The sequence below is a fragment of the Branchiostoma lanceolatum genome, chromosome 2 (assembly GCF_035083965.1).
Source record: "Branchiostoma lanceolatum isolate klBraLanc5 chromosome 2, klBraLanc5.hap2, whole genome shotgun sequence".
Classification (NCBI taxonomy): domain Eukaryota; kingdom Metazoa; phylum Chordata; class Leptocardii; order Amphioxiformes; family Branchiostomatidae; genus Branchiostoma; species Branchiostoma lanceolatum.
The window spans coordinates 18,140,143-18,156,001 of record NC_089723.1 but is presented as its reverse complement, the minus strand read 5'-3'; the positions used below and the strand labels follow the sequence as shown (position 1 = coordinate 18,156,001).

Genomic DNA, 15,859 nt, shown 5'->3' with positions numbered 1-15,859 from the left:
AGTCCGCGTATAAAAAACTGCTTGGTCTACTGAAAGCGCGCAAGAGAACTCTTTGAAAGTAGTGTCAGTGTAACGGTATATCCTAATGTAAGTTTATGTTCATTTGTATGTAAATTACGTTATGGAGAGATTGGACTTATTCTAACACAAGAGAATGGACTCATCGAATTTCAAGTTCGACCAGGCCTCTGGTCGTCTTCAGGAAGACTGAGCCGTTTGCTAAGGACACGTGACTTAACGGAAGTGTCAAAGGTCGTAACCAATGGGAGCTAATGTTAAACAGTAGCCATGTATATTCAACGCCTACATCTGGTGTCACTGGCTACGTCATACTATAACTGGTCGATGCGGCAGGTCTTCAGTTACTGTACTTTAGACTCACCTCTGATGTCTAGGATGTCTAGGAGTTAATAGAATAGTGCATTAATTCTTCACCCCAGCCTGACCTTCAATCTGCCCTGTCTGGCCTTGTGTCATGATTACAGGAAAGTTTATTCCTCCTGCTCTCACTCGATCAGTCTCATAACTAGCTTCTGAAAATCGATATTTGTCATCAAAGATGTGTTCGCAGACTCGCAAAGCTTTGATATAACTTTGTGCAGAGAGTCAACTTTTTTTGAAGATCATGACTTTTTTTTACTTCTTACTGTCCTTGCTGTATAACGTCGTAATTGCCAATTCTGTATCCATTCGTGGTGTTGGGTTCGTCTATGAATGAGTCGTAACTTCTCGTGGGACATACTTAGGAGGAAACTACGTTCTGCGGTGCCGGATGCTGTTCTGGAAGGGCAGGTCCGCTAATTAACTCCGAGCCTCTGTGATCCATCCTCACCTCGTGTGAAGGGGCCGGAAATTTTCACAGACTACATGACGTGTACTTAGAAACAATGTCATTTGGAAACATCAGCCTGTCACGAATAATCATCATTTTACGTCCCTCGACAGAACTCCATTGGAAATGTCTGATCGCTCTGTCGCAACTCTCTCATGCGACAATCTTGAAAAGGCTTCATCGTAAGATCACATCACTTTGTGATTAACCTTTATAGCACACTGAAGTAGCCGTTTTGAACCTAATTTCCTGTTTATTACAGAGCCCCCCTCTCTCACTGGACCCGCGGCACGCTGGCGGTATCGCTGCGTCCTAAACTGGATTTGTGTTACCCTTGAATTTAGAATGGGAATGTCATTCAAAACGCACAAGTATGACCAAAAAGACAACAAAACACACAAAGCTTAAAAAGATTGTTTTTTTGTCGATTTAATTCGTTCAGTGCTTTGGCAATTTTATCGGCCGCAGCGACGCCTCCAGAGTGCCGCGGGTCCAGTGAGAGAGGGGCTTTAGGCAGCGGGGAGAAGGTTAAGAATTGGCATAAAGATTGGACTGGTAGCTTAGTTTCAGTGGTACATGTGGCATTAGAGGTAAGGAGCGTTCATGAGCTCGTACCATCGATATCCATAACATGTTTTCCAAACATGGTGTTTCCCACAGTGATGAACTAAATGTATGTAAGTGAGAAACATTAGAATTCCCACTTCAACTTAAGTGTCAAGAAAGCAATATCTGTTGTGAAAAGCCCCAGGAACGTCTTTATAAAGCGTCCATGGAAAAACCAGCATGTAAACAGGAGCCATTGAATTCGGCTAAAGTCTTGCTGATACCAGCTTCTTGATCACCAGTGCGTATCAAATACGTGCACCGAACTCAGAACCACTTGTTCCACCTTTATATGTTACTTTGAGACTGATATCAGGATCGTACGCTTTGAAAAGTGCGCTTTTTGGGGAAAGCCAACTGAGGCATATTTCAAATAATCTTTTATAATATCTTAGATCATAGCCAGTTTAGACTTCGACAGATAAGTCATCTAAACTGTGATTTTTTTTCATCTATAAATGTCTACCATTGAATGAGAACGTGTTGAAGCGATAGGCAAATGGCCAAAGTTTTTATTTATAAATGTAGACTCGATCCGCGATGATATAGCCATCTGGTGAAGCGGATGACTTACAGGTCTGCCGCCCGAAACGACCTGGACCCGCCCGGTTGGCGCCTGGCATCGCGGCACCTCAGGCAGATCCTATGTTTAAACATAGCCTTGCACCCAATCGGAAGAAACGAATACATTCTTGATGACGAATCCATTTGTTTGACCGTGAATAGTTTGATTGCACAACTCCACTGGAAAAGAGGGCAGGATCAGATATTGCACGGTGCCGCAACCCTTGATATTTCATCCATGCTGCGTCCCTGGCCGTCAAACTGGCTGTTTTGAATCCAACGTTTACATTCTGTCGATGGAACGTATCGTTTCCTTTGCTCGAGGCAAAAGAAAATGGACTATGAACTAAACATTTTACTATTTTACTTCTAGAAGCGTTAGAAGGGAAAAAATATCGTTTAGATTATACCCTAAGACAGTCTAGGATAAACGACAAAATAGGAATGGCCTAGTTCACATACGGAGTTGTTCTTTTTTTTGTGAAATATTCCACGCGGATTTTCATATACAATATCATGCCATGTACGCCAGACTCGGTAGGGCTGGAAAGGCACACAACAGATGTCAATGTACAATATACCAGCTGTTTTTAATCCGTACCCAACTCTAAAGCAAAGTTTGACAGCTCAAATGTTTAATACTAACAATAGTTGTGGTAACTTTGTGGCATCCCTCAACATCTTGTACCTAATTAACCAATAATGACCTCCAGAAATGTTGGATCGATTTTTCAAATTGTATTTCGGATTTGTCTGTCAGTTGAACAGAATTCTCCATCTGGTCATATCTAGTCTCTTTGAGCTAATTTTGACCCGTTAAGCTGAGGAATAATCCCGAGGTCCGCATATCTCTTACAAACAGCTGGTTCCTGTGCAAATGTCCGCCCGGAAGATTAAACGATTTCCTGGCTTAGAAATATTAAGTCACAGACTATCTGACTAGAGTGAAACATGCACAACACTATGTTAGAGACCTGTGTGTCGCAATGTATGACTTGGAATGGCATTTACAAGGAGTCCCCCTTTCCTTACAAGCTCTGCCTCTAGAACCATTGGTACTGTGAAGCCATAATCACTGTTTATCCACGTAGATCCATTTCGCAAGGATGGATCATACATGACTTTAGAAGAATAAGTGGTCTAATATGTAGCTCACAAACACTGCATCAGTTGATGCTTTCGACGAATAATACATGTCACAACAAGATGAAGTGTATCATTTCCCCAGTAGACAAGTAAAAGATGATCATAGATGAGCAGCTTTATATCCAACAAAATATGTCTGACATTCGGATTCTAAAAAACGCCGGTGACAATGAGTGCATCTTCTGCCATTATTATACAGCAGTCTTCATTGGAATCTCCTGCGGCTAATAATCAGACATTCTAGAAGAACGTATGGCGCCCTACTCGTTATCTTTAATCGCAAGTTGAACGACGCCGTCTGAATATCTTGACATTTACCTACCTGCTGTATTCAGAAGCAGGCTAAGTCAGGAAATCAATCAAAAATTAATCAGAGATCCGAACAGAAATCTTAAAATATGTTATGTATGGTGCATTGAACCCTATCAGTCATTAATCATTTTGAACACTTTTCTCACGGAAGGCATCTAGTTAATCCGTGTCAACCATCGATGTATGTAATGCTATTCCTTACACTTCCTGCAGACATATAGAAACGTCAAAACCAACCAGGGACAATAATGCATGGAATGACGGTCCACAACTCAAAGCGTGTAGAGAATCCAAACGTTTGAAGCGAACTGTTAGAAACAAATATAACCGCTGCCACTACTGCCCCATTCAAGGCAACATTCTTTACTATCTTTTAATGAAATCAATTGAGGTAAAAAGTTACTCCACCTGCAGCGGAAAGAAAGAAGAATCACTGTCTCTTTGTCGTTGAACGTACTTGACTTTTCTCTGTCAGTGTGGTTACGGAGACGGTAGTTACCGGGGAATTCGGTGTTATCTAAGACCCGGCAAGATCTAAACAGATCTAAACAGCCCGTGCCATCCTTCCCTCAAGGTATGCACGGCGCTTAACAATCACGGGGAGACAGGCTTCACTTAAGGATTAAACAAAATCCGATCGTGCCCAATTGATCCGGTAAGTTTAGAATTATACCAATGATGGTAGACCACACGAAGAGCAGAATCCAGTTGTAAGACCTGGGGACGAGAGGATTGTGCGCACGCATGAAGAGGGCATTATGTACTTATTCCCAACCCCCTTTTTATCTATTTTATGTAAGATCCAGATTACCTTTCATCGTTGTTCAAAATGATAACGCATCTAATACCAAACCCTGATTGCTGTTTGAAAGCTTTTATGTTTTAAACAAGGCGCAGCGAGCAGGTGTCATTCGAGGGACCATGCCTCTAGTGGCTAGGAAATATATTTTGCATTCCACACAGGACAGCCCCAAGAAATTAAGAATCTTAGCAACTCTAATTTTCTTGACCTATGTCAAGCCAAGTGCCCTGTGTACCACACTTTTGCTGTTATGGATCTTGCCCCGGGGGTATTCTGTGCGTGATCATCCCACCGGACCGTAATCCCGACGCCTCCGGACAGAACGGTCCTGATCTAATTGATAGTTACCCGTAACCCCGCTTGGCCCTAATCGGAGTCCAGTTGAATATTTCATCGTTGCGGCGTATTAGTCATGTGCAATTGGACGGAATCGGGGAGGCATGGCTGGGGACGCGGTGTGGGCTGGTATTAGATGTGGTCTGCTGCAGGTCTGTACAGGTGCATGTATTGGACACCAGTGAGCAGAGCTTGTTGAGATTACCAGCACTAGTATTACATATTGCTACCTCTCTACCATGAGTTTCGTAAAAAGGGAACGCAGATATCCTGCGGAAATCTATCCCGATATCGTGTTTGTGCGTGTGTAGCAGTAATCTTCCTATTAAATGACACTGATGTCCCCCTCTCCGCATCCCAATATGGACGGGTCCAAATTAGGGCTGGCTTTACCCGTGCCCCCTTGCGCCCAGCAATCTCAGACAGCTGACTTGCTCCGCTGATTCGCCTCCAACGTACAGCCTCGTGGCCTGAGATTCGCAACGGCTTGCCTTTCCGCATTTTCCATGGACCTCTGACTGGGGCTGGCGGCGCCGTAAAGCACCGGGAGATGTTGTCGGACGTCCTGGCGTGGGCCACCGCCATGCTGCTCATGATAACTCCGACAATCTCTATCTGGAAACCCAGGACCGATGTACCTCCACATGAAGGTTAGGGCTGTTTCTAATCAGTACTAGAACTAGGATTCCAGAAGTACGCAGTGGAAGACGTCAGGCTTGTGCTGATGATATGTTTCCGACCCATGGGTGAGAGTTAGGCGGGACCTACCTCATTGGTCTGCATTATTCATCTAAGCTTTGCGCCGGTGTCAAACCCATTGGTGAACTCGAAGCTATAATGAGCAGTAGAGAGGGCCCTTTTGAACCCTATTCCAACCTGCTGCCCTGTTATATCGCCCTCCATACCGATATACAGCGCATTGCCTGACCGGAACGAGCTGCCAGGAAATGTCTAGATCAGCTGCAACTCGTACTTTGTTCCTCCAGCAGTAGTAACCGTGCGTACATAAATACATAAAACGCTTCGTTAAACGCTTCCCATGACTAATATTGGATACTGCGGAATCCTAAATAGTCGGAGGCCTTAGCTGCATGCTCAAGTACCTGAGTGTGTTACTCGCACATTAAGTAGCAGATAATAGAAAGCCGTAGTAAACCATTTAGGACGACAATGTTCATGTAGCGTCACACGCATTAAATGCGTTACAGAACATAGCATCTTTCGCGTGCCACCATTAATATCTTATCTTGTTTCTACAGGCGTAAATTTTCCTACCCAAACTAGGCTTTGCTAATCACTCAAGCGTTAACTTGTCAATTGATTCCTAACTGTATATGTTTTCTACATTGTTCCAAATCAATTCATTATAGATGACATATGACTTCTTCAAATGCTGATATAGCAGTTAACCTAGATGTCTTCCGCAGGAAATAGGTAGTTTTGTGTAATTGACATCATTAGTCACATTACTTGACGGGTCTAGCTGAGTGGCATATCTTTGAAAAACGGAATGTTTTATTGACAACGGTGTCTATTTTCCAGTACAAGTTTCAATTGGAATGTAGTCACTAATACTAGCATGTACGCAACTGCACGCTGTGCTCAGGCTGCATATTGAAGTCAATACTGTGTGTACATAGGGCCTATGGACGCATATATATACTTGACCTAACCATTTTCTTGGTGGCCCGGTGCCAATGTAGCTATAGGAAATCTTTAGGAGCAGATATTGCTGACCTTCATACGGGACTGAAAAAGCTGGCAGATAAACTTCCAAGATGAAGTTCATACTACACTCATTTATCTCCTTTGTACATATTTTACCATTCGATCGGGCATTCCTAGAAAACAAACTTACTTGCATGTTTGTTAACAGTGACAACTTTTATATATATAGTTAAAACTACTATGAGTAAAGTTTCTCGACTCTGCCCAATAATGGTTCTATCATTGCAATTCTCCCTTCCCTGAGCCCCAACGTAAAATATCGCTGATAGCTAAAGAAATCCATCCAATAGTAATACGGCCCTTTTTAACGTCCACGTGAAATCATGTGGCAAGTGGACCCCAACCTTACCCTGCCCCAGGTTTACACAGGATATAATGTGCTAGACGCGACTTAATGTCTCACAGTGACGAGGTCTACATCATAAACCCAGCAGATTGTTAGGGCGTTATAGCACGGGAGACGGCGGTACGGGGACCAGGAGTCTGGATTTCCTCTTCCTCTGTATTATGGTCTCCCCGTAGTCGTTAAGTTGAGGGGATGGTGGGATATAGGCAGGAAATTTATGCACAATTCACGAAGTAGTACAGGCTGTTGTCTGTGTCTTGTCGAGCGTCCCGTCAGTATAAATAGTGATGATTGATCTCTGAGTGATGATTTCTGTTTTTGCGAACATGAAAGGCCTGAAAGTAGCTTCATTTCGAATTTTCAACCTGCAACCCCTTGAAAACATCGGATGCTGCACACAACACTTTGGATTTAAGAGGATAAAATAGGCCCATAGAAAGGTGTGATAAGGCCATTATGATTTTGAATCTCAAGAGAATACACAAAACCGCAACACATTTCGTTTCCCCCTGTTGTGTTCACTATATGAGGCCTTTTATTTACCGATTTACGACAAATTTCATGAGGGTTATAGTCCGTCATGATGTCTTCACCCGCCAATCTCATACTAAAAACATTAATGAGGAATAGACAGTTATACAGCTTCCAAACTGTGAAATAGAATAGATGCAGTCATTAAGAGGGACCCGAACACATTTAGCCCATATTTATTAAGTTATAATTGGTTATCATTTGGGTTCTCATGAATTATTTGTCTACATATTTATTTTCTGATAGACAATCATTACGTGTTTGCTAATACCAGTGTTTTATTAGAAGCAAACATGTGTAAGAAAAGCCCCTCAGTAGCGATCGTCTGCACCATGGAAGGTTTTAAGAGATTAGCGTGTCACCAAACGAAACATCTTAACACGGTCACAAATGGCATGTTGTTATTTCCACATGAGAGATGATGAGAAAGTTACCACAGTGAACCGAATGCAGCTACGATTTGTTTTAATCCTTCTAAGTCGACAGTGGGGATGGTTTGATGGAGAAAAATAACGTCTGAAGACATCTCTCCTGGATGTAAACAACGTTTACAAGTTGCCTTGTCGTACATCCTTTAAGCAAGCAGAGTGTATGCGTGCTATTGCCATAAAGAAAGTAAAGCAATTGAATGCATCAGAACTAAACCATTCCTATGTCCTGCCCTGTAGGTAGGTGGCAGACAGCGAAATGTTCGAAAATATATGCATCACATACGGGAATGTCTACCTACATGTAGTGGGAACGTTTACGTCAGAGCAAATACATTTTCTATTACATCTGTAAGGATGTTCGCCGAGTCGGTAATGTGCCGACAAAGAGACAGGGATGCCACAGGAGATTTGTAAAAACACATTATGTATGCCCTACTTCTCCAGGGTGGATATACCCTAACAACTGTTGCTGCAACTATAGCTTTAAATGATGAACGACCGCTCCAGTAATTGTGGTAGGGCATGCCTTGAGCGATTTCTGTATGAGAGCTGAAAGTTCTTTCCAGAATATTGATTTATGTAAATATGCCCGTGTGAAGAAGAGTACATCCTTATGTCATAGGAAGGACTCAAACGTCGACCATGCTGCGGAAAACATTGCACGCTTACAGCGATGAAAGTACGAATCCCGTAAAGTTCGCAAACGTATCTGCTCGCAATATAACTCTCGCTTTGACACTCCCAAGGTTGTCACTGCCGTAGGGATACCTTATATTCCGCACGACTTCATATTACATTTAACTACGTGTCATTTTTATTGAGCATTTTAAAGGTCTTTTCTCTTGGTTTTCAACGTCACCGCTGTCCACTCCAAAAACCATTTCGACGTGGCCCACAGGCTTTCGCAGAGGCTGCGTCTTCACTAGACACGATTATGTAGATCCCATCGTGCTGCTTACTCGGGTGGAAGTGGCGGTGCCTTGTAAACACGACTCGGCGGCCGGGGAGTCCTCAAATCTGGCGTGATGGCCATGCCGGCGGGGGCAGTGGGCCAGGCTTATATTGGGCAGGCAGGCATTAAAACGGAAGCGCTCTCTATTCCCACGTGGGTAATGGCAAATGACAAATGGGTTCAGAAAATCCCACGGATGGATCGATTGTGAATTTTCTATCCGCACTTCCTGTTCTAGTCCACTGAAATTGTTGTTTACTAGTGCATCAGGAAAAAGTTGCCCCAAAAGTTGCAAAACATGTGGATTTTGATGACTACTTATGTTGGCAGAGACAGTTTGAAGTTGTCCGATATCCTGCAATTTCCCGAGGTTGAGTTTCTAAACCGTGATTTATTCCCGTACGAATAAGGTCAAGCCTCCAGTGTCTTCTATCAGACTGTACGGTCCGACTATGGCCGCCGGTTAGAGACGATCTTTGACCTTTACGTGACGGAGCGACTCATATTGTAGCTGCCAGAGTTGCGTAACCTGGATACTACCTGCCTCGGCCCTTCGGCCAGCCTGACCCGGGCTCGCCTCCAGTAATGGGTTCCATTAAACTTGCCTTGCTCGGACGTCAGGGGTATGGATCTCGGAGTGTGGCCATGGCAAGGTTTTCCAGGACATTGCTAACACTTGTCCACACTTGTACCATTCGTATTCAGTATAACACAAACTCGTGGCTACCTGCTCTTGTGTGTAATACGAACGTCTTGAACAGGTTAATCTACAGTAAATTTTTTTCTCACCAGAAATGACAGCCCCACCCCCTTAGAAACGTCGGATGACAGGCTCGGCCAGGCAAAGCCGGGATTTACAATCTCATGTTTATCAATGTTCTCTGTAATCCGAGCGAAACGATACAAATGTGGCGTCTCGGTGGTGGTTATTGTCGGTGCACTTTGCAGGAGGGCTCGGCCTGGGAACTGCTCCTTCCTCATCAATCTTTACGGTCCTGGTGGGGGCTGCCAAATGTCCATGATGCATATATCTGACGACATGCTGGACATCTTCAACCTTGCATAAGAGAAAACAACTATCGCCTAGAAGACTTGGTGGCTATTTGATGAGGGAAAATGGGAACGGGGTCCATATGTGAATGTGCACAGCGTATGTGTTGCTGTTAAGGTTAAACAAAATTATTATTGTGGGAAATTGTTCGCAATTTCATGGTTAACGCCCTCTCAGTTAGTGTGGTCACATCAGACCACGGCGCTACTGGTATTTTTCATCAGCATCAAAGACAGGAAAGGGATATAATAGCATAGGAGGTAATCGGGTTTCAGGGATCTTCTGACACCCAAACAAAACTGACTTTTATCCACAAGGAAAATCATTGAAAACCCACTTGGTAGCCACTGGTAACTGTTTACCATATTTGAAACAGGAAAACGCTTAGTTGGATCAGTCCCCGTGGCTGTCGCAAGCAATGATTGAGGCTGCTGCTGATGCCATCAGATGACGTAGTAACTGGCTGCCGCAACTGCCAGTCGTACAATTTTCGCTCCATCGACCAAGCTTGTAATCGTTATGGGCATTCAGGACTAGTGGCATATGTTACTTCATTTGTAGGCAATTTAGCTCCCCTGTGGTTATGCAACTCTTCTTCTGCCGGATTGATAGATGTCCCCAGATATGTCACAGTTGACACAATATTCAGCCAACAAAATCGCTATTTCAAAACGCTGTCAGTATCACTTTGGCAGCAGTTGGCGCAGTCTTTGACTGATTGAAACGACTTCTTTCCCAAAGCACCCATCAACACGTCCGATTCTTCCTGTATTATATATAGCAAATCTGTCTGAACGGCAGCTTCTGAGAGTTCAGCGACGTTAACTTAAAGGAAAACCATCAAACACACGTCGAAGCCTTTACCTCCGACTATTGGCAAAACCTATATATATCGGGTTATAGTCGGGAGGCAGACGAAATTAACCTTGCAGCAGACTGCTAGGAGCCAAGTCATCCACCGTTAAACAGAAGAAAGAGGAGGGTTGAACCCTGGCAAGACGTTCTTTCGTCTTGAAGATATTTCATCAAGTAACTCTTTAACCTGTTACTTCTGGTTGTATTTATGGTGTCCAAGAGCTAAACGCCCTTTTCATTTACATTCATGAGTTGTGAGCGGAAGATAAAGTACGCCCGGGGGACCAGGGCTTGGGCATCCATTACGGTTTAATGTGATGGTAATGTGTTCGACAGTTCAACAAAACGGTCTTTCCAGCTAGTGAGTTTGGAACAAAACTTAAACTGTTGATAATAACAAGTTGAATCATCTATCTTGAGTTCTGTTCGTGTCCCACTGCACAGGAGTCAGACGAAGTGTTCAGGGCCACACATTATTGTTTGTGTTCTTATGATTATTAACGTTTCCTGTAAGTATAATGTTAAGGTCTATTCTATCTTTTTTACATTTTTTGTCTATCCTTGATAAAAGAGTTCACGCTCTGCCCACAGGCTGTTTCAAAATACAAAATACTTTCTTCAGATCCTTTCCTCTCTCGCAGCCATGTAAAGCTAAGTGCACGTGAGGTCAGCCGGGGTCGAAACCAAATATGTGGTGAACTTGAAGTTGATTGATTTTATCAATCAATAGAATTCTCATGAAAGTAATTATACTTATGCAAGCACCGGAAATTTTATGGCCATATCAACAAGAGATAGATGTCTATCTCTGATTCACTCTAACTGGCACTCTGTTGAGCACCCTAACGGTAATAAAATCTGGGTCGTTCTTCTGCGATGTAAATGTTCTTTCTATATATATCCTAGATACTGATGGCGTTATGGGTCCGTCTGTGTAAGGAGACAAATGTCACATCAGAATATGGCATGAAAAGAAAAGTTCCAACTACGGCACATTTTACGTTGCATCTGCGGACCGTAAGGAATCTCATCCTGGCGCGGGAGAAGAATGGGGCCGGGGATGACTTCAGGTGGAATAGATTACTGTAATATTGTCGTAATGGGGCCACGTAGCCATTTCATTGTCCAGAACCTCAGTAATTCGTCAGGACTCGGACCATTCATACACACCAGGCTTCGCGAATCAGGATCAATCCCGTGCTTAGGTGACTGCAGATTCGCGAGGCCTGGTATGAACGGGATTTTTGTACGGTTTGGATCCATTCTACGGGGCCTCTATCATGTTCGATCTCGTCAGACATTCGGAAACTTTCCCCACCTCGTATGTTATGTAGCCATACAGAGTAATGAATAGCTATGCACTCCGGATGCGGTGTGCGCGATAAAATCTAACTCGTAATGCAAAATCAGCTTTAAAATACGTCATCCCTTGCACGAAGGCGGTCTGCTTATCTCAACGGTAAATCACACATTCAACGGCACAACGTTTGGACAGTGCACACAAAACTTGGTAACCTCCGCTATCAGTGTAGCATTAATCTGTGTCTCCCCTATCTATGGCTAACAATAGGCCATTGTGGTGAACTGAGGTGCACCGCTAGCGAGTTGAGCTCGTACTCTTTCAAATTTGGTTGTAAGCTAAACTTAAAAAGGAAAGTTTTCTTCAGGTAAAACCTGCCACTTGCGCTTAAACCCTTGATTATATTTACCAAACGCCAGTTCCTACAGAGCTCTGAGAGACGGCAGACGTAATGTTGGTTGCAGATACTGAAGGAAGAGGGTTTCGTAAGGTCCTATTGACCTCAACACTTCATCAAGATGCAATCGGCACCATGCCAAGGACATGCCGAGGAGAGGATAATTGCACTGACCATACGAGAACGGTGGAACAATGGCGCCGACCGCTCTGGCGCATGGCACCCTCCCAATATCCACATGATACTCGATCAAACTCGCCAGGATTGAACTTGAGAACAACGTTAATTGGAGATTTCCGCTCCTTTTACCAAAAACTGTACAGTTACCGCCAATAAACGTCTAGTTCCTGTGACTGACAGATCCATCTGGTGGAGATAGAGTTGTATGTTATAGCCGCAGTAAGTGTTATTACCACAGTAAGATCAGGCTACAATCAGGGCCAGTGCAGACAGCTTTGGCGCAGCCATGTGTGAAAGGGGAAACTTGTTGCCAGTAATGAATATTTCAGGTTGGGTAGGCGGGAACGACTTACTCACTCAGTTTACAGGAACTATTGGGAGGCAAGTCGTGATCAGAATTGGGCTGCTGCAGATTTCGACTACGTGGATCGGGTGAGGCAAATATAAGTTAGTTGCTACGTCTTTATATTATAATCTATATACACATGTCATATGCCATAAACACGAACACGTATGTGTTGCTACGTCACATGTGACGTATTTGTCAGCATCTTTCTAATAGAAACAGGCAATGCATACAGCATACTTGCTGTTACCATGTACAATCACCAGTTGCTACTTTGACTTAGAGCGTTATGGAGAATTCGCATTCGTAACAAACACCTTCAAAGACTATCGTCTCATTATTATAGTTCACAATCTGGCACGTTGTTATCTTTCAAAATCTATCATGAATACAGAGTTTGAGTTATCTATATTGCAACCTCTACATTCTCTCTAATCGATGTAATACTACCGGGTTGCTTAAGCCAATACATATGCGGTCCAGAAGCAAGCAAGTTTCCCCTCATGATATTGCGGAGTTCGCGGTGTAACCATATTTCATTCAACACTTTCGTAATGTGTGGTGGCACCGTGCATAAAGATGGGATTATAAGCAGTAAATCCAATTTGATGGTGTCTGTGCCGGCACACAGCCGAGTTTACAATCGCATTATGACGATGGGTGCGGATGTGAACAGTGAGGGGACACCAACGCTGTTGACCGTTAAGTGGATTAATTAGAGGTTACCCAAACAGCCTGTGGCTGCTCTGCCAGTCAGACTTACTTCTTGTATAATTCACATTCCGGTTTGATAACCGTTCTGGGATGGAGGCTTTGTGTCCGTTAATGGGATCACCTTCGGGTGAAGCTCACGTCATCTCTCATAACAAGTCTCACAATGTTCGCCATTCCAACTTGCCAAAAGGCAATAAATCGACGACTGTAAAAACGTAGAATGTAAAAACAACTTAGTTTTCAAAACTTTGTTGTTGGCTACACCGGATCAACTCACGTCATCGCAATTACTTTGAATCTCTATACGCGTATTACAGCCGTAATTTGCAGTATGCTGTGAAAATAATGTGTCCATAGTATACATATAGAAATATTCAATTGAGCAATAGTCTAAGTCTGCCGCAGTACATAAATGGAGTACAGGCAGATGATATTCCGTCATATACGGCATTTTTCGTATCGGCAAGGATCCTCTACTATCTGACTGCACAAATTGATCGAAATGAATTATTCAAAGCAAGTATGCTCCTTGCAATATACAACTTTGCAGATTTTCATTGACAGTATGCCGTTTTTAAAGTGATAACTGCGTCAATACAGCTGAAGACATGATAAAGTTGATGCCGTTGTATGCAGATGGTGTTTATCTATTTGATTTCAGACTGCAAAAAGCCTGCGGTGCTATGGGCGTGGAGGCATAATGGGGGAAGTAATTCCCATAATGAGTCCAATTGTTCAACAACAGCTGCATGCTCAGCACCATGGAAAACACACCATGTCACATTAACGTGTCACATAAGGACGCCATTAGATGTTTGCAATTTAAAGCTGCAGCAAATTGATATCACCCTTTGACAGCGAAATGATTCACAACGTCGAAATTAAAGTAGACGTGTGGAGCTGTGCACAATTAATGATCAGGTAAAATGGAAAAGGCGGTGCGGAGCCAAAGTTACGCAAATTGGATGCCTTGCAGCAGCGATTTTACATAGACTACATGATATAGTGGTATTGTTAATCTTAAAGGGTCTACAATTTCCTGTGTCGAAGTTTTTGTAGGGAAATCGATTCCCATTAATATTGCCACTAATTTTACTCATTAATAGCAAACTGCACTGTCACTTCATCATACGCAATATGATTGTCTAACGACCTTCTAAATTGGGTTGGAAATGAAGTGAACTTCTATACAAACCGATGATAGTGTCTACACTGTATTATGTACTTTAATAAACTGCCTTGATCTGAAATGCTGTCACTTCTTAACTGATGTGTATAATAGATTTAGAAACGGCGTGGGAAGTACATACTGATGAATAGGTTCCAGTGCAGAATACCGCTGCAGCATAGATCAACACATTATCACCCACTGCGGGGAGACTGTGCGGTGTGGAGGGCCCACCGGGGTGCGCCTATCGTGCTTGGCGGCGTGACTTGATCCGTGAGCAATCAATTACTGCTTCTTCAGTGGAAACAAAACACCGCAGATTATGTTCCATGGAAGTCTCAGGACGACGTGTAATCGGGGCTTGTCGTGTGGCCGATCACAATCATCTAATTAGTGACCCTTGCTGCGCGCAGTAAGGTATTGTGAGCACGCTTCAAAACATTTCTGGAAAACTGTACAAGCAACGTACATGGCATAGGTCAGTAGGGTAAAGTACTCAACAAATCCATCAGGAAAGATCTAGAGAGGGTTGACGTCACTACGTCACGTAGGTACCCTGCGCTGAATGAGGTAGGAATAAGCTGGGCCAGTTGTGAGTATAAGTAACTGCAGTAGAAGCTTTCAGATACTCCATACCTCATTGATTTGGGCCAAAACCACGTCATGACTACATGATGTAGTTAAAATTTCATATAGAACTGTCCAATATATTTATATAGATTTTCGATTACAGCAGCAACAAGTTGCAAAGGAATCGGAAGATATAGAAGGCCTAAAGGTAAGTGGGACAGTTGATGTATACGTAGTATCCTGCCTTGCTGTCACACGCTTGTCCCGGAGGAAATTCTCCTTTACGTCATGGATTAGACCTTGCACACAAATGTGATCTTCTATCTACATGCTAAAACAGGATAGTCTATTCTTAGATGTTCCAATATTTACAAAGTCTCCATCAGTACATAAGATGCGCCTCACGACTTGTTCACAAAGCCACTGCACTATAAAGAACTCTTATAATTGCAATTAGAAACACCCGTACTCTCCGAACCTCCTCTCCATTCAATTCATGACCTTGCCTTGGCGTAGTCCCAGGATATACATACCTTAGTAAGTAATAACACTCGGAAGAGTCCATCGATTACGTATAACAACATCTTGATGGCCATTTCCATTAAGTCGACATAAATCAGAAGTGGACTCGTTCGCTCCTTGGGTATCGAGTTGTTGCCATTAGCGTTAGGAGGCCGTGAATTATCGAACTG

General features: G+C 43.2%; 1 protein-coding gene across 3 annotated transcripts in view; it reads left to right on the top strand.

Moving 5' to 3' along the window:
- Window positions 1-15,859, top strand: part of LOC136427713 (glutamate receptor ionotropic, delta-2-like) — a 69,267-nt gene that overhangs the window by 33,606 nt on the left and 19,802 nt on the right. The window contains exon 1 of one of the 3 annotated variants that reach the window (XM_066416815.1): window positions 4,997-5,248. The exons of the other annotated variants lie outside the window; for them this stretch is intronic. Within the exon in view, the coding sequence (XP_066272912.1) occupies window positions 5,149-5,248 (100 nt within the window). The 5' untranslated portion in view covers window positions 4,997-5,148. Of the gene's footprint in view, window positions 1-4,996; window positions 5,249-15,859 lie in introns of those variants that run through there. 3 annotated transcript variants of the gene reach the window in all.